An 18084-nucleotide genomic window follows, 5' to 3' on the forward strand; every position below is an offset into this window, starting at 1 on the left:
TGGCCAGGCGCCCTGCTGCGCATCCACGCCTCCGACGATGCGCGACATCCCATAGTAATCAGCCATGGGACGGATACCGCAGGTCCCTCTGGAAGCACAAGCCCAACATTTGATGGTTAGGCATGAAGGGAGAGCATTGTCCGACCCCATAGGGTGCTGCAGGGACAAGGGACCCTATGGGGCGCCCAATAGATGAGCATCATCTTGCCCCATAGGGTGCTTCAGGGACAAGGGACCCTCTGAGGCGCCCAATAGATGAGCAGCATCTTGCCCCATAGGGTGCTTCAGGGTCAGGGGACCCTATGGGGTGCCCCATAGCTGCGCTTTGCCACCGCATGGGGTGATGGCAAGGAAGTGGTGCTCCCCCAAGCTCACCACCCCATTGGTGTGACCATGGTTGGGAGCAGCAGTATCTCCCTGTGGAATACCAGGAGCCCCAGAGCCTGGGGCCACTCACCCACAGCTGTCCCAGGAGCCATGCACCAGCCGGGCCAAGAGCAGCAGGATGAGGACACGGAGCAAAGCCCTCGCTGCCATCACTGCTAAGGGCGACACCAAGGAGCTGCCACCAAAGACCTGCAACCAAGGAGCTGCTACCAAGGAGCTGCAACCAAGGAGCTGCAACCAAGGAGCTGCTACCAAGGAGTTGCAAGCAAAGAGTGACTACCAAGAAGCTGCTACCAAGGAGCTGCTACCAAGGAGTTGCAACCAAGGAGCTGCAACCAAGGAGCTGCAACCAAGGCGCTGCAAGCACCACTGCGCCCAAAGCGCAACTGCCACAGGGATACGGGTGCTGGATGCAGGTCCCTTTGTGCTGGGGCTGATGTCATAGAGAGGCAGGTTCCATGGGAGGGAGGGGGGGGTCCATGGGGAGGCTTCCATGGGGGGATCCATAGGGGGTTCAATGCGGGGGGCATATGGAGATGGGCGTGGTTCTGATGGGCTTGGGGTGATCTGAATCCCTGTGGGATGCTCTGGAGCTCTGTGGAATGCTCTGGAGCCCTGTGGGCTGCTCTTCTTGTGGGATGCTGTGAATCCCTGTGGGATGCTCTTAACCCCTATTGGACACTCTGCTTTCAGGGTGCTCTGAATCCCTATGGGATGCTCTGGAGCCCTGTTGGATGCTCTGAATCCCTATGGGATGCTCTGTTTGTGGGATATTCTGGAGCTCCCTTGTGCCACCAGCTCATTCCTAAGATCCATATGTAATGCGTGGGGTTTGTTGATGAAGAAGTTTGGGGGGAAGGAGGCTCTCTGTGGCTGTCGTTATGTGAAACAGTTCTCCTTTCTGACTCTGTACCTGTTGTACTCTGCAAGTAATGGGGGGGGGGGAGGTCAGTTGTATTGTTGCGCGGGATTGTGAGAGAGAAAAGGGGGCTGGGTGGCTCGAAGTGGTGTCTTGTTGCAACGCTTGAGGGGAGGGGGCTGCGACGGGGAGGAGGCTGGCAGTGGACGCTTCTCGAAACCTCCCGAAACTTCTCGGTAATGAGACCCCTGCAAGAAAGGGAACCAATGGGGAAGAGCCACGTCAACATCCGAGTGAGGAGGGGCGACAGGATTGGCTGGGGCCTTGAACCGAAAAAGATAAAGGATCACCTCCCAGGGACGGCGTGTGCGCGTCTTGGGCAGAGCGGGGGACTCCCTGGGGCACTCAGCGCTGTTTTATCTGCTATCGCTTACTCAGTTTAGTAAAACCTATACTTGAAACCGCAATTGGCTACAATATTGATAACACATACACCAGAGAACATCCACACTGCAGCACAGGGGTGTGGGATCATGGAGTCATGGAGCCACGGAGTCGTGGAATGGGTCGGGTTGAAGGCACCTTAAAGCTCATGCAGCTCCAGCCCCTGCCATGGGCAGGGACGCCTTCCATAGAGCAGTATGCTCCAAGCCCCATCCAATCATGCCCGCTTCCAGGAACGGCCCACAAACTCCATTCCTTCTGCCCCAAGCCCTTTCCAATCCCTTCTTTTCCCACCCTCCCCCCCCACCGCCCCCCATGCCCCCCGAGTTCCATGGTTTTGGCACCATTTGAACTCCCACCTCCCCTCCAAAGCTGTATGGACTTGTGCCCTGTAAAAGAGATGTTGGAGCGTGCCCATTCGCAGCAGCTGCTAGAAAACGCTAAGGCAAAAGGCAGAAAGATTCCAATGGGATGGCAGTGTTCTAAAGCAGGCGTTGAATTGCATCATGGGCAGACTCAGAACGATCAGACAGGTTCATGTAACACGTTCTGTCACAGCCTTGCCAACCGCGTCCTTGAGCTAATAGCACAAAGTCTATGGCAGCTCTGTGTTGAAGGGTAGCGTGTTTGACTGAATCGTTCTCTGTTAACAGACCATTGCTGGGGGTGAAAAACCTGCGGGGCAGAGGCTGGGTTTCTTCCCGCCTCTCACCGGGAGGAGTGGACCCCCCGCCGCCCCGCAGCGCGCATCTTGGCGCCTGCCGGAGCACACAAAGGCGAGGGGCGGGCGAGTATCAGAGCCCTCTGCCCGCGGGCAGGCAATGGGGGGAGCCCGCCGGAGCCTGCTGCTGCCGCCGCCGGGCGAGTGAGGGAGCTCGCGGCAGCGGGGAGGTGGAGGCGGCGCGCCCGTGCTCCGCAGCTCCTTGTCCCGCCGCCACCGGGCGCAGCCCCTCGGCCGGAGGGGAGCCGCCGCCGCAGCCTCCGCTGGGCTCCCGCGGGAGCGCCGTTTTCCTCCCCGCCGTCCAGCCCGCGGTTCGCCTCGTGCCGGACGGGATGTGGAGCATTCAGGCTGTGGGGCAGGTTCACAGCACCTCGATTTTCCGCTTCTGTTTTAATGTTTTTCCACGTATCGTGCTGTTAGAAGAACCTCGCCAATCTGTTTTAATTGATTTTTACTGTAATTAATATCGAGAGACAAGAAGCAAGCAGCGCTGGGTGCGCCGGGGAGGCTCCGCTCCGCCCCGCCCCGCGCGAGACGGCACACCGGGAACTGCTGGGGATAGTCTCTTACACTTTGGGGTTTCCCGGGCTTCTTGGGTTTCAGCCAATCCTGTTGTCTTCTTTTCCCGGGCTTCTTGGGTTTCAGCCAATCCTGTTGTCTTCTTTTCCCGGGCTTCTTGGGTTTCAGCCAATCCTGTTGTCTTCTTTTCCCGGGCTTCTCCACCTCTTGTTGGGGTCTTGTCTCCGGGTCAAGAAATATGATGTCTCTCACAAGTCTGACCGCCATCTTAGCCCCCATAAATTCCACTCCTGATGTGTTCATTTGTTCAGCGCACAGGTTTCACAACGTTCTGTAACAGGACATATCTCTAAGTTACCTAGCCCCCCTTTTTCTAAGCACATTCACGCACTTTAAACAATGAACAAAACATTTCTGTGCACAATATTGCGGTTGACCCAGGGGAATTATTCCCTTGGTTCTTCTTCCTCCTCACTGTGGTATTGACAGGGACACTTACCATACCCTTTGCACATAGCACAGTGATCACAAGGGATTCCATCTCCACACAAAGTGCAATGATCGCTAGGACCCCTGAGTTGCTGACACGAATCACTCTGATGTAACTCACAGATCCTCTTCGGGAAGGGGCTCTGGGTTTGCTGCTGTTGCCCAGGAGCTGCCCCATCTGCTTCTCTGCTCTTGTCTTCCTCAGAGCCTCGTTGGGGGAACAGCACCCGGAAGGGCAGCAAGAGGAGACCCAAAGAACTCACCCCTGTCCCTCCTGCTCGCACCCCCCAGCCAACGCAGCTCTTATGCTGATGGCTCCTGGATCCCTCCCCATGTCCCTAACCCGGTTACCAGATTTCTTCCTTCCTCTACGCCCTCCTTGCAGCCCCACCACGATCCCCTTCAGCCTTTCTGCTTCCCACAGTCACCCCCCAGTCCCTGCTCTCTCCCCCATTCCGTGTCCCCCATTCCGTGTCCCCTTTGCTTGCTCCCAGCTTCCAGTTCAACCTTCCAGGCTGCTCCTGGTTCCTCTGCCTCATTAAGGGGGGGCTGTGGAGGAGGAGGCGGGGCGGGGGGAGCCCAGCGCTGCCTCCCGCAGCCGCCGGCAGTGACGGTTTTCCATGCTTGGATCCCGGCTGCGGAGGAGCTGGGAGAAAATCCATCTGCAGGGAGCAGCGTGGGGGCTCGTGCAGGGCCCTGGAGCCCCTGCCCCGTGTGGGCTCTGCACCCCAGGCACTGCTGACAGTTGATAGGGGCAGGGGCCTGCTGGCCCCATGGGCTGTCCCACAGCGTGGGGCCACAGGGCGGTCACTGCTCCAGCAGCCTGGGGATGCCAAGCATCACCTATGGTGCAGGGAAGTGTCCAGGCTGAGGTGGTTCTGGGGGTGAAACTGCTGCCTTTTGCCGGTGACACTGGTGCAGGACAGGTTGTGGGGACACAGGGCTGGATGGGGACAGAGAACTTCTTGGGTTAAATGGGGATGGGGCAGCAAGAGGTTGGCCCTCAGCGCTGCCCCAGTGCCACCACTGGGCCCCACCCCAACCAGTGGCTCTGGGTGCCCACAGCTTGCACCCCTGGCTGTTGCTATAACCTCCCCAGTCTGGATGCTGTCGGTGCCCCAGTGCTGGTGGCTGTGGTCCAGCAGGGCCTGGCTGCTGTCCCTGTGCTGCAGCTCTCAGGGAGCCTTTCCCAGCCATCAGATGCCACCTTGCTGCCAGCCTGTGCGACCTGTCCCCATCCTGTCCGCAGCATCCCTACAGTGACCCCCTGCCACCCAGCTTCATCCTGGCTGCCTCTTGTGGTAGCATCCATGTGGACCCCATGTCTCTTACAGCCCTGTGCCTCCAAACCCCACTTTATCCATGCTCGTGCTGGGGCTCCATCAATCAGAAACTGCCTAAGCCAATGAAAACGAACAAAACCAACCCTCTTAATACAAGTTTCTCCCTCGTGCTCCTACCCTAGCAGATGAACAGGGAAAGAACAGTTCACTTTCTGCACTCACAACTGGGCTTGAGCTCTAGAAAGAAAATGCAGATCCAGATCCATTTTACAGTGTTAACAGAGGAATCTCTTGTGGCTGTAAAGAGCTCCTGGTTGTTGTACCCCCAGCATCCCCCGTGTGCCCAGGAACCGAGGCTGCCATTGCTGGAGCAGCTGAGGGAATGCCAGCCCCCACCCAGGCATCCCACAGCAGCCTGAAAGCACTCCTGGCTCTGGCACCCGGCAGGCACAGGGCGTCTTGTCCTGTCCATTGGCTGCAGATGCTCTCTTGTGGCTGGGCGGAAGCCACGGCAGGGGCAGTCCTGTTGTGAGGAAGAGGCAGAAGACAAGAGTGGAGGAGCCCATCCTGCAGGGACCCAGCGAGGTCCTTTACCTGTGGGAACACAAGCACAGCCTCGTCCCAGGTTCTTGAAGGGCAGGCGCCTTCCCATGCAGGACTTTCAGGATTACGCACTTTAACAGGAGCTCTCCCCTGCTCACAGCCTTAGAACCCGGCCCTGGCGCTGCACAGGAGCTCCATCCTCCATCCAGCCATTGAAACCAGCCCAAACAGAACGCACTTCCACTGTGCACGCTCGGGGGTTAACCCTGACCTGCCCTGTTCTGTTCCAGGCATCTGCTGTCAATGCCTCCTTTAGAACAGTGCCATCCCATGGGAATCTTTCTGCCTTTTGCCTTAGCATTTTCTAGCAGCTGCTGCGAACGGGCACGCTCCAACATCTCTTTTACAAGAGACAAATCCATACAAAATCCCAGGGAACCTCCCTATTAGACCCCTGCCAATGGGTGCTAGGACCCCCCCCCCATAGCATTACCTCATTGGACCCCTCCCATCGCTGCTGGCATCCCCCTATGGGACCCCCACTAATGGGTGCTGGGACCCCCCGCATGGGCTCTCCCATTGGACCTCCCTAATGGGTGCTGGCAAACCCCCCCATGGGATTCCTCATACTGGGTTCTGGGACCAACCCTTGAGAACCCCCGCCATGGGTTCTGGGATCTCTTCACGGTGCCCCCCCACACTGGCTGCTGGGACCCCGGCCTATGGGACCTCCCAATTGGACACCCACCAGTGGGTGTTGTGACCCCAACACCAGTGGGTGCTGTGACCCCCCCCAATGGGCTCTCCCTTAGGACCCCCACCAGCGGGTACTGGGACTCCCCCCAGAAAAACCTGCTGGAAATGGGTGCCCCCCCATCACACCCCCCCCACCCCCCCCTGTAGCACCTCCCCAATGCCTGCTTCCAACCATGGCCCCCCTCAAAACCGGGACACACCCCCCCCCCCCCCCAGTCCAGAACCACCCAACCCATTTTGGGGGGGGTCTCTCTGGACCTAAGTGTGTCCCCACTCCAAATCACCCCAGGGCTTGAAGCTTAAACCTCCTCCCCTTATGGACCCCCCTATGACATTAATGCCCCCCCTACCAGGGTGATGGATGAGGGTGTCCCCCCTTCATTGAGCTTTGAATGTTCACTATGGCGAGGGGGGTGGGGGAGGAGTAGGGGGGAGCGCACACGACACCCAATGGAAGAGACCCAAGGGGCACCCCCCCGGGTGCTGGGATGAGCTTAATGCCTTGTTGGGCAGATGTCCACTGAGCAGTGATGGAGGAGAGGGGGATGCCCTGAAAAAGTGGGATGCTCCAGTTGGATGCAGGGATGAAGTGGGATGCTCCAGCTGGATGCAGGGATGAAGTGGGATGCTCCAGCTGGATGCAGGGATGAAGTGGGATGCTCCAGCTGGATGCAGGGAAGAAGCAGAACCATGGAAGGTTGGGTTCTCCTTCATCATTTGGGTGTGGAGAGCAGCCTTCAGCATGGATTGCAGCCATAGGACAAGGGGTGATGGGTTCCAACTGGAACAGGGAAGTTCAGGTTGGAGATAAGGAAGTGAGGGTGCTGGGACTCTGGGATGGGTTGGATGGAGAAGGACGGATGGGGCTCAGAGCAACCAGCTCTAATGGAAGCTGTCCCCCCTCCCTCTTCATGCCCTGTTTTAATGGTGGGGCAATGACTGGACTTGATGCTCCTGAAGGTCTTTCCCAACCTGGTTGATTTCCTGCTTCCCAGCTCCTGCTTCCCACTGTTCCCTGCCCTCCATCCCTCATCCCCATCCCTCCCCATGGACCAGAAGAAGAGGTGGGCATGCAAAGCATCCTCTCTGTGGGAAAATAAGGCAACTTTACTGAAGCTCGAGCCACGTGCAAGCGATGCCGTTCCTCAAGACTTCTCCCCCCTTAGAGCCTGCAGCAACTCCTGCACCCGAGTGATGAATTCCAACAGCACCCGGACTGGGAAGTAGCAGAAGCCACTGGTGCTCGAGGCCGTGGGCGCCGGCATCGTCTCCTGGACGGGGGTATGGGAGACGTGCTGGTGGCTCCATGTCGGGGGCGTCGCGGAGGCTGCCGCGGAGCGGAACGTCCTCAGCTGGTAGAGGATCCAGTCGTGGAAGTGCTGCGTCGAGGTGTAGACCCCCGGTTTCTTGGCCCTGGCGCAGCCGCGGCCCCAGCTCGTCAGCCCCACAACCCAGTAGAAGTTGGCGCGCTTCTCCCGGCACATGAGGGGACCGCCGCTGTCACCCTATGGAGGAGAAGGAGAGAGGATGAGGATGGGGATGGGTCGCCATGGCAATGCCGGAGGGGACCACCACTGTCAGCCTATGGGGACGGAAGGGTTCTCCTTCATCATTTGGGCGCGGAGAGGGACCTTCAGCATGGATTGGAGCCATAGGACGAGGGCTGATGGCTTCCCACTGGAACAGGGGAGTTTGGGTTGGAGATAAGAAGTTGTTCCCTATGAGGGTGGTGGGACACTGGCATGGGTAGGATGGAGAAGGATGGATGGGGCTTGGAGCTAGCTGGTCTAATGGAAGGCGTCCCTGCCCCTTGCTTAGAACTGGATGCTTTAAGCTCCTTCCCAACCTAAAGCATTCCATGAATCCATGCTCATGACATGGTTTAGTGGTGGAATCTCGATGCTCTGAAAGCTCCAAGCTCTATGGTCCCTGCGCAGGGATGACGGACCAGGAGCCGGATGTGTTTCCGAAGCTGGGATAAAGGGGGATGCAGAGCAAGGCCCTGCAGATGGGAGAAGAGAAGGGAGCCCCAGTGGCACATCCCTACCTGGCAGGTGTCGATGCCACCCTGCGGGTACCCAGCGCAGAGGTTGTGTCTCTTGATGGCCCCTCGGTACCATTGGCTGCTATTGCAGAGCTTGACATTGATGAGGGGCACCTTGGCCTCCTGCAGGGCTGATGGGGACGATGCCCCCGCTGTGGGGACACAAAGGGGGTCAGGATTAGGGGGACAAGGGATGGATTTGAGGGTACTGGGGGCTGAGAAGCTCAATGGGAGCCATCAACACCCCCTATGGCCTGGGCTGCATCCCCTTTGCTCTGCATCCTCAGCGTAAGGAGGACAGGGGAGGACCTTCAGCGATGGGCCAAGGGGTGATGGGTTCCAAGTGAACCAGGGATGCTCAGGTTGGAGAGAAGGAAGCGGTGGGACAGTGGGATGGGCTGGATGGAGAAGGCTGGGAGGCTCCATCCCCAGTCGGAGCAACCTCCAATAGACCTGGATGAGCTTTACCCTCCCTTCCATCCCATTCCATGAATCCATGACCCGGCATTCCAAGGCCAACGGGGCCGTCGGGCACTCACTCCTGGCCTCCGTCGCGCCCCATCCGCTGACGAAGCACTCGGAGAGCTGGGATAGCCTGAGCGTCGCATCGGGCAGGCAGGCGAGCTGCACGTGGTAGCCGCACTGCACCGGCTGGTCCAGCTCCAGCAAGGCGATGTCGAAGCCGCCGGAGATGCTGGTGTAATATTCATGGACCACGACCTGCTGGATCCAACGCTTCTGGGTCTCGGAATTGGCCCGAGCCAGGTCCGTGATTCCGACCATCACAAACCAATCCGTGGTGAAGCTGGGAGGCAGTGGAAGAGCAAGGGGTTAGAGCCGTAGGACAAGGGGTGATGGGTTCCGACTGGGAATTGCAGGGTGGAGATAGGGAAGGGATTCCCTATGAGGGCGCTGGGGTACTGAGATGGGATGGAAGGAGAAGGTTTGGATGCTCCATCCCTGGCAGTGCTCAAGGCAGGCTTGGAGCAAGCTGCCCTATGGACGGCATCCCTGCCCATGGCAAGCGGCTGGAAGTGGATGATCCCCAGCTCCTTTGCAACCCAACCCATTCCATGATCCATTCCATTCCATTCTATGGAGAAGAGGGGTGGGAAGCAGCCACATTCCTGCTGCTTCCCAAAGGAAAGCACTGCCCCAGCGCGCCTCAGGCTCAAGGGCTGTCAAGCTGGAAGCAGCCTTCTCCTGAGCGCTCTTCCCAGTGCATCCAGGATGGGGAAGGGGACGGGATGGGAGCTGCTCCTTGACTATTCCCTATGGCTGGAATCCCTTCTCCCCCTTACTTTTGCCCGACGAAGCAGTGAGCGGCCGTGAGGACCCAGTGTGGGGTGATGAGGGACCCCCCGCAGATGTGCAAAGAGCCATTGGCCGTGGGGACCTGGATGCTGACCATCCATGGCCAGGCGCCCTGCTGCGCATCCACGCCTCCGACGATGCGCGACATCCCATAGTAATCAGCCATGGGACGGATACCGCAGGTCCCTCTGGAAGCACAAGCCCAACATTTGATGGTTAGGCATGAAGGGAGAGCATTGTCCGACCCCATAGGGTGCTGCAGGGACAAGGGACCCTATGGGGCGCCCAATAGATGAGCATCATCTTGCCCCATAGGGTGCTTCAGGGACAAGGGACCCTCTGAGGCGCCCAATAGATGAGCAGCATCTTGCCCCATAGGGTGCTTCAGGGTCAGGGGACCCTATGGGGTGCCCCATAGCTGCGCTTTGCCACCGCATGGGGTGATGGCAAGGAAGTGGTGCTCCCCCAAGGTCACCACCCCATTGGTGTGACCATGGTTGGGAGCAGCAGTATCTCCCTGTGGAATACCAGGAGCCCCAGAGCCTGGGGCCACTCACCCACAGCTGTCCCAGGAGCCATGCACCAGCCGGGCCAAGAGCAGCAGGATGAGGACACGGAGCAAAGCCCTCGCTGCCATCACTGCTAAGGGCGACACCAAGGAGCTGCCACCAAAGACCTGCAACCAAGGAGCTGCTACCAAGGAGCTGCAACCAAGGAGCTGCAACCAAGGAGCTGCTACCAAGGAGTTGCAAGCAAAGAGTGACTACCAAGAAGCTGCTACCAAGGAGCTGCTACCAAGGAGTTGCAACCAAGGAGCTGCAACCAAGGAGCTGCAACCAAGGCGCTGCAAGCACCACTGCGCCCAAAGCGCAACTGCCACAGGGATACGGGTGCTGGATGCAGGTCCCTTTGTGCTGGGGCTGATGTCATAGAGAGGCAGGTTCCATGGGAGGGAGGGGGGGGTCCATGGGGAGGCTTCCATGGGGGGATCCATAGGGGGTTCAATGCGGGGGGCATATGGAGATGGGCGTGGTTCTGATGGGCTTGGGGTGATCTGAATCCCTGTGGGATGCTCTGGAGCTCTGTGGAATGCTCTGGAGCCCTGTGGGCTGCTCTTCTTGTGGGATGCTGTGAATCCCTGTGGGATGCTCTTAACCCCTATTGGACACTCTGCTTTCAGGGTGCTCTGAATCCCTATGGGATGCTCTGGAGCCCTGTTGGATGCTCTGAATCCCTATGGGATGCTCTGTTTGTGGGATATTCTGGAGCTCCCTTGTGCCACCAGCTCATTCCTAAGATCCATATGTAATGCGTGGGGTTTGTTGATGAAGAAGTTTGGGGGGAAGGAGGCTCTCTGTGGCTGTCGTTATGTGAAACAGTTCTCCTTTCTGACTCTGTACCTGTTGTACTCTGCAAGTAATGGGGGGGGGGGGAGGTCAGTTGTATTGTTGCGCGGGATTGTGAGAGAGAAAAGGGGGCTGGGTGGCTCGAAGTGGTGTCTTGTTGCAACGCTTGAGGGGAGGGGGCTGCGACGGGGAGGAGGCTGGCAGTGGACGCTTCTCGAAACCTCCCGAAACTTCTCGGTAATGAGACCCCTGCAAGAAAGGGAACCAATGGGGAAGAGCCACGTCAACATCCGAGTGAGGAGGGGCGACAGGATTGGCTGGGGCCTTGAACCGAAAAAGATAAAGGATCACCTCCCAGGGACGGCGTGTGCGCGTCTTGGGCAGAGCGGGGGACTCCCTGGGGCACTCAGCGCTGTTTTATCTGCTATCGCTTACTCAGTTTAGTAAAACCTATACTTGAAACCGCAATTGGCTACAATATTGATAACACATACACCAGAGAACATCCACACTGCAGCACAGGGGTGTGGGATCATGGAGTCATGGAGCCACGGAGTCGTGGAATGGGTCGGGTTGAAGGCACCTTAAAGCTCATGCAGCTCCAGCCCCTGCCATGGGCAGGGACGCCTTCCATAGAGCAGTATGCTCCAAGCCCCATCCAATCATGCCCGCTTCCAGGAACGGCCCACAAACTCCATTCCTTCTGCCCCAAGCCCTTTCCAATCCCTTCTTTTCCCACCCTCCCCCCCCACCGCCCCCCATGCCCCCCGAGTTCCATGGTTTTGGCACCATTTGAACTCCCACCTCCCCTCCAAAGCTGTATGGACTTGTGCCCTGTAAAAGAGATGTTGGAGCGTGCCCATTCGCAGCAGCTGCTAGAAAACGCTAAGGCAAAAGGCAGAAAGATTCCAATGGGATGGCAGTGTTCTAAAGCAGGCGTTGAATTGCATCATGGGCAGACTCAGAACGATCAGACAGGTTCATGTAACACGTTCTGTCACAGCCTTGCCAACCGCGTCCTTGAGCTAATAGCACAAAGTCTATGGCAGCTCTGTGTTGAAGGGTAGCGTGTTTGACTGAATCGTTCTCTGTTAACAGACCATTGCTGGGGGTGAAAAACCTGCGGGGCAGAGGCTGGGTTTCTTCCCGCCTCTCACCGGGAGGAGTGGACCCCCCGCCGCCCCGCAGCGCGCATCTTGGCGCCTGCCGGAGCACACAAAGGCGAGGGGCGGGCGAGTATCAGAGCCCTCTGCCCGCGGGCAGGCAATGGGGGGAGCCCGCCGGAGCCTGCTGCTGCCGCCGCCGGGCGAGTGAGGGAGCTCGCGGCAGCGGGGAGGTGGAGGCGGCGCGCCCGTGCTCCGCAGCTCCTTGTCCCGCCGCCACCGGGCGCAGCCCCTCGGCCGGAGGGGAGCCGCCGCCGCAGCCTCCGCTGGGCTCCCGCGGGAGCGCCGTTTTCCTCCCCGCCGTCCAGCCCGCGGTTCGCCTCGTGCCGGACGGGATGTGGAGCATTCAGGCTGTGGGGCAGGTTCACAGCACCTCGATTTTCCGCTTCTGTTTTAATGTTTTTCCACGTATCGTGCTGTTAGAAGAACCTCGCCAATCTGTTTTAATTGATTTTTACTGTAATTAATATCGAGAGACAAGAAGCAAGCAGCGCTGGGTGCGCCGGGGAGGCTCCGCTCCGCCCCGCCCCGCGCGAGACGGCACACCGGGAACTGCTGGGGATAGTCTCTTACACTTTGGGGTTTCCCGGGCTTCTTGGGTTTCAGCCAATCCTGTTGTCTTCTTTTCCCGGGCTTCTTGGGTTTCAGCCAATCCTGTTGTCTTCTTTTCCCGGGCTTCTTGGGTTTCAGCCAATCCTGTTGTCTTCTTTTCCCGGGCTTCTCCACCTCTTGTTGGGGTCTTGTCTCCGGGTCAAGAAATATGATGTCTCTCACAAGTCTGACCGCCATCTTAGCCCCCATAAATTCCACTCCTGATGTGTTCATTTGTTCAGCGCACAGGTTTCACAACGTTCTGTAACAGGACATATCTCTAAGTTACCTAGCCCCCCTTTTTCTAAGCACATTCACGCACTTTAAACAATGAACAAAACATTTCTGTGCACAATATTGCGGTTGACCCAGGGGAATTATTCCCTTGGTTCTTCTTCCTCCTCACTGTGGTATTGACAGGGACACTTACCATACCCTTTGCACATAGCACAGTGATCACAAGGGATTCCATCTCCACACAAAGTGCAATGATCGCTAGGACCCCTGAGTTGCTGACACGAATCACTCTGATGTAACTCACAGATCCTCTTCGGGAAGGGGCTCTGGGTTTGCTGCTGTTGCCCAGGAGCTGCCCCATCTGCTTCTCTGCTCTTGTCTTCCTCAGAGCCTCGTTGGGGGAACAGCACCCGGAAGGGCAGCAAGAGGAGACCCAAAGAACTCACCCCTGTCCCTCCTGCTCGCACCCCCCAGCCAACGCAGCTCTTATGCTGATGGCTCCTGGATCCCTCCCCATGTCCCTAACCCGGTTACCAGATTTCTTCCTTCCTCTACGCCCTCCTTGCAGCCCCACCACGATCCCCTTCAGCCTTTCTGCTTCCCACAGTCACCCCCCAGTCCCTGCTCTCTCCCCCATTCCGTGTCCCCCATTCCGTGTCCCCTTTGCTTGCTCCCAGCTTCCAGTTCAACCTTCCAGGCTGCTCCTGGTTCCTCTGCCTCATTAAGGGGGGGCTGTGGAGGAGGAGGCGGGGCGGGGGGAGCCCAGCGCTGCCTCCCGCAGCCGCCGGCAGTGACGGTTTTCCATGCTTGGATCCCGGCTGCGGAGGAGCTGGGAGAAAATCCATCTGCAGGGAGCAGCGTGGGGGCTCGTGCAGGGCCCTGGAGCCCCTGCCCCGTGTGGGCTCTGCACCCCAGGCACTGCTGACAGTTGATAGGGGCAGGGGCCTGCTGGCCCCATGGGCTGTCCCACAGCGTGGGGCCACAGGGCGGTCACTGCTCCAGCAGCCTGGGGATGCCAAGCATCACCTATGGTGCAGGGAAGTGTCCAGGCTGAGGTGGTTCTGGGGGTGAAACTGCTGCCTTTTGCCGGTGACACTGGTGCAGGACAGGTTGTGGGGACACAGGGCTGGATGGGGACAGAGAACTTCTTGGGTTAAATGGGGATGGGGCAGCAAGAGGTTGGCCCTCAGCGCTGCCCCAGTGCCACCACTGGGCCCCACCCCAACCAGTGGCTCTGGGTGCCCACAGCTTGCACCCCTGGCTGTTGCTATAACCTCCCCAGTCTGGATGCTGTCGGTGCCCCAGTGCTGGTGGCTGTGGTCCAGCAGGGCCTGGCTGCTGTCCCTGTGCTGCAGCTCTCAGGGAGCCTTTCCCAGCCATCAGATGCCACCTTGCTGCCAGCCTGTGCGACCTGTCCCCATCCTGTCCGCAGCATCCCTACAGTGACCCCCTGCCACCCAGCTTCATCCTGGCTGCCTCTTGTGGTAGCATCCGTGTGGACCCCATGTCTCTTACAGCCCTGTGCCTCCAAACCCCACTTTATCCATGCTCGTGCTGGGGCTCCATCAATCAGAAACTGCCTAAGCCAATGAAAACGAACAAAACCAACCCTCTTAATACAAGTTTCTCCCTCGTGCTCCTACCCTAGCAGATGAACAGGGAAAGAACAGTTCACTTTCTGCACTCACAACTGGGCTTGAGCTCTAGAAAGAAAATGCAGATCCAGATCCATTTTACAGTGTTAACAGAGGAATCTCTTGTGGCTGTAAAGAGCTCCTGGTTGTTGTACCCCCAGCATCCCCCGTGTGCCCAGGAACCGAGGCTGCCATTGCTGGAGCAGCTGAGGGAATGCCAGCCCCCACCCAGGCATCCCACAGCAGCCTGAAAGCACTCCTGGCTCTGGCACCCGGCAGGCACAGGGCGTCTTGTCCTGTCCATTGGCTGCAGATGCTCTCTTGTGGCTGGGCGGAAGCCACGGCAGGGGCAGTCCTGTTGTGAGGAAGAGGCAGAAGACAAGAGTGGAGGAGCCCATCCTGCAGGGACCCAGCGAGGTCCTTTACCTGTGGGAACACAAGCACAGCCTCGTCCCAGGTTCTTGAAGGGCAGGCGCCTTCCCATGCAGGACTTTCAGGATTACGCACTTTAACAGGAGCTCTCCCCTGCTCACAGCCTTAGAACCCGGCCCTGGCGCTGCACAGGAGCTCCATCCTCCATCCAGCCATTGAAACCAGCCCAAACAGAACGCACTTCCACTGTGCACGCTCGGGGGTTAACCCTGACCTGCCCTGTTCTGTTCCAGGCATCTGCTGTCAATGCCTCCTTTAGAACAGTGCCATCCCATGGGAATCTTTCTGCCTTTTGCCTTAGCATTTTCTAGCAGCTGCTGCGAACGGGCACGCTCCAACATCTCTTTTACAAGAGACAAATCCATACAAAATCCCAGGGAACCTCCCTATTAGACCCCTGCCAATGGGTGCTAGGACCCCCCCCCCATAGCATTACCTCATTGGACCCCTCCCATCGCTGCTGGCATCCCCCTATGGGACCCCCACTAATGGGTGCTGGGACCCCCCGCATGGGCTCTCCCATTGGACCTCCCTAATGGGTGCTGGCAAACCCCCCCATGGGATTCCTCATACTGGGTTCTGGGACCAACCCTTGAGAACCCCCGCCATGGGTTCTGGGATCTCTTCACGGTGCCCCCCCACACTGGCTGCTGGGACCCCGGCCTATGGGACCTCCCAATTGGACACCCACCAGTGGGTGTTGTGACCCCAACACCAGTGGGTGCTGTGACCCCCCCCAATGGGCTCTCCCTTAGGACCCCCACCAGCGGGTACTGGGACTCCCCCCAGAAAAACCTGCTGGAAATGGGTGCCCCCCCATCACACCCCCCCCACCCCCCCCTGTAGCACCTCCCCAATGCCTGCTTCCAACCATGGCCCCCCTCAAAACCGGGACACACCCCCCCCCCCCCCCAGTCCAGAACCACCCAACCCATTTTGGGGGGGGTCTCTCTGGACCTAAGTGTGTCCCCACTCCAAATCACCCCAGGGCTTGAAGCTTAAACCTCCTCCCCTTATGGACCCCCCTATGACATTAATGCCCCCCCTACCAGGGTGATGGATGAGGGTGTCCCCCCTTCATTGAGCTTTGAATGTTCACTATGGCGAGGGGGGTGGGGGAGGAGTAGGGGGGAGCGCACACGACACCCAATGGAAGAGACCCAAGGGGCACCCCCCCGGGTGCTGGGATGAGCTTAATGCCTTGTTGGGCAGATGTCCACTGAGCAGTGATGGAGGAGAGGGGGATGCCCTGAAAAAGTGGGATGCTCCAGTTGGATGCAGGGATGAAGTGGGATGCTCCAGCTGGATGCAGGGATGAAGTGGGATGCTCCAGCTGGATGCAGGGATGAAGTGGGATGCTCCAGCTGGATGCAGGGAAGAAGCAGAACCATGGAAGGTTGGGTTCTCCTTCATCATTTGGGTGTGGAGAGCAGCCTTCAGCATGGATTGCAGCCATAGGACAAGGGGTGATGGGTTCCAACTGGAACAGGGAAGTTCAGGTTGGAGATAAGGAAGTGAGGGTGCTGGGACTCTGGGATGGGTTGGATGGAGAAGGACGGATGGGGCTCAGAGCAACCAGCTCTAATGGAAGCTGTCCCCCCTCCCTCTTCATGCCCTGTTTTAATGGTGGGGCAATGACTGGACTTGATGCTCCTGAAGGTCTTTCCCAACCTGGTTGATTTCCTGCTTCCCAGCTCCTGCTTCCCACTGTTCCCTGCCCTCCATCCCTCATCCCCATCCCTCCCCATGGACCAGAAGAAGAGGTGGGCATGCAAAGCATCCTCTCTGTGGGAAAATAAGGCAACTTTACTGAAGCTCGAGCCACGTGCAAGCGATGCCGTTCCTCAAGACTTCTCCCCCCTTAGAGCCTGCAGCAACTCCTGCACCCGAGTGATGAATTCCAACAGCACCCGGACTGGGAAGTAGCAGAAGCCACTGGTGCTCGAGGCCGTGGGCGCCGGCATCGTCTCCTGGACGGGGGTATGGGAGACGTGCTGGTGGCTCCATGTCGGGGGCGTCGCGGAGGCTGCCGCGGAGCGGAACGTCCTCAGCTGGTAGAGGATCCAGTCGTGGAAGTGCTGCGTCGAGGTGTAGACCCCCGGTTTCTTGGCCCTGGCGCAGCCGCGGCCCCAGCTCGTCAGCCCCACAACCCAGTAGAAGTTGGCGCGCTTCTCCCGGCACATGAGGGGACCGCCGCTGTCACCCTATGGAGGAGAAGGAGAGAGGATGAGGATGGGGATGGGTCGCCATGGCAATGCCGGAGGGGACCACCACTGTCAGCCTATGGGGACGGAAGGGTTCTCCTTCATCATTTGGGCGCGGAGAGGGACCTTCAGCATGGATTGGAGCCATAGGACGAGGGCTGATGGCTTCCCACTGGAACAGGGGAGTTTGGGTTGGAGATAAGAAGTTGTTCCCTATGAGGGTGGTGGGACACTGGCATGGGTAGGATGGAGAAGGATGGATGGGGCTTGGAGCTAGCTGGTCTAATGGAAGGCGTCCCTGCCCCTTGCTTAGAACTGGATGCTTTAAGCTCCTTCCCAACCTAAAGCATTCCATGAATCCATGCTCATGACATGGTTTAGTGGTGGAATCTCGATGCTCTGAAAGCTCCAAGCTCTATGGTCCCTGCGCAGGGATGACGGACCAGGAGCCGGATGTGTTTCCGAAGCTGGGATAAAGGGGGATGCAGAGCAAGGCCCTGCAGATGGGAGAAGAGAAGGGAGCCCCAGTGGCACATCCCTACCTGGCAGGTGTCGATGCCACCCTGCGGGTACCCAGCGCAGAGGTTGTGTCTCTTGATGGCCCCTCGGTACCATTGGCTGCTATTGCAGAGCTTGACATTGATGAGGGGCACCTTGGCCTCCTGCAGGGCTGATGGGGACGATGCCCCCGCTGTGGGGACACAAAGGGGGTCAGGATTAGGGGGACAAGGGATGGATTTGAGGGTACTGGGGGCTGAGAAGCTCAATGGGAGCCATCAACACCCCCTATGGCCTGGGCTGCATCCCCTTTGCTCTGCATCCTCAGCGTAAGGAGGACAGGGGAGGACCTTCAGCGATGGGCCAAGGGGTGATGGGTTCCAAGTGAACCAGGGATGCTCAGGTTGGAGAGAAGGAAGCGGTGGGACAGTGGGATGGGCTGGATGGAGAAGGCTGGGAGGCTCCATCCCCAGTCGGAGCAACCTCCAATAGACCTGGATGAGCTTTACCCTCCCTTCCATCCCATTCCATGAATCCATGACCCGGCATTTCAAGGCCAACGGAGCCGTCGGGCACTCACTCCTGGCCTCCGTCGCGCCCCATCCGCTGACGAAGCACTA

The 18084-nt window shown here is 58.7% G+C and overlaps 2 protein-coding genes across 2 annotated transcripts; both read right to left on the minus strand.

Moving 5' to 3' along the window:
• Window positions 1-7146: 7146 nt before the first annotated feature.
• LOC133264576 (acrosin-like) lies at window positions 7147-9996 on the minus strand. The gene is made up of 5 exons (XM_061444407.1): window positions 9917-9996; window positions 9347-9547; window positions 8585-8850; window positions 8049-8197; window positions 7147-7506 (listed from the first exon to the last, which is right to left on the minus strand). The coding sequence occupies exons 1-5, from the start codon at window positions 9994-9996 to the stop codon at window positions 7147-7149; spliced, it is 1056 nt and encodes a 351-aa protein (XP_061300391.1).
• Window positions 9997-16606: 6610 nt separating this feature from the next.
• Window positions 16607-17651, minus strand: LOC133264580 (acrosin-like; the record flags this gene model as incomplete). The annotated part of the gene is made up of 2 exons (XM_061444409.1): window positions 16607-16966; window positions 17509-17651. Coding segments are annotated over 2 exons (503 nt in total), but the record flags the coding sequence as incomplete, so codon positions are not given.
• Between the last annotated feature and the right edge of the window lie 433 nt (window positions 17652-18084).

The sequence above is a fragment of the Pezoporus flaviventris genome, unplaced genomic scaffold (genome assembly GCF_033815535.1).
Source record: "Pezoporus flaviventris isolate CSIRO_AGI_PZ_B2104156 unplaced genomic scaffold, CSIRO_AGI_Pfla_v1 ptg000858l, whole genome shotgun sequence".
Classification (NCBI taxonomy): domain Eukaryota; kingdom Metazoa; phylum Chordata; class Aves; order Psittaciformes; family Psittacidae; genus Pezoporus; species Pezoporus flaviventris.

Excerpts from the sequence above, each read along its gene's own strand:
- LOC133264576 (XM_061444407.1), bottom strand. The coding sequence starts at position 9,996 with ATGGCAGCGAGGGCTTTGCTCCGTGTCCTCATCCTGCTGCTCTTGGCC. Across the intron at positions 8,198-8,584 it reads GGGCGCGACGGAGGCCAGGA|CGGGGGCATCGTCCCCATCA; the intron begins GTGAGTGCCCGA and ends GTGTCCCCACAG. Across the intron at positions 7,507-8,048 it reads GTGGCATCGACACCTGCCAG|GGTGACAGCGGCGGTCCCCT; the intron begins GTAGGGATGTGC and ends TCTCCTCCATAG.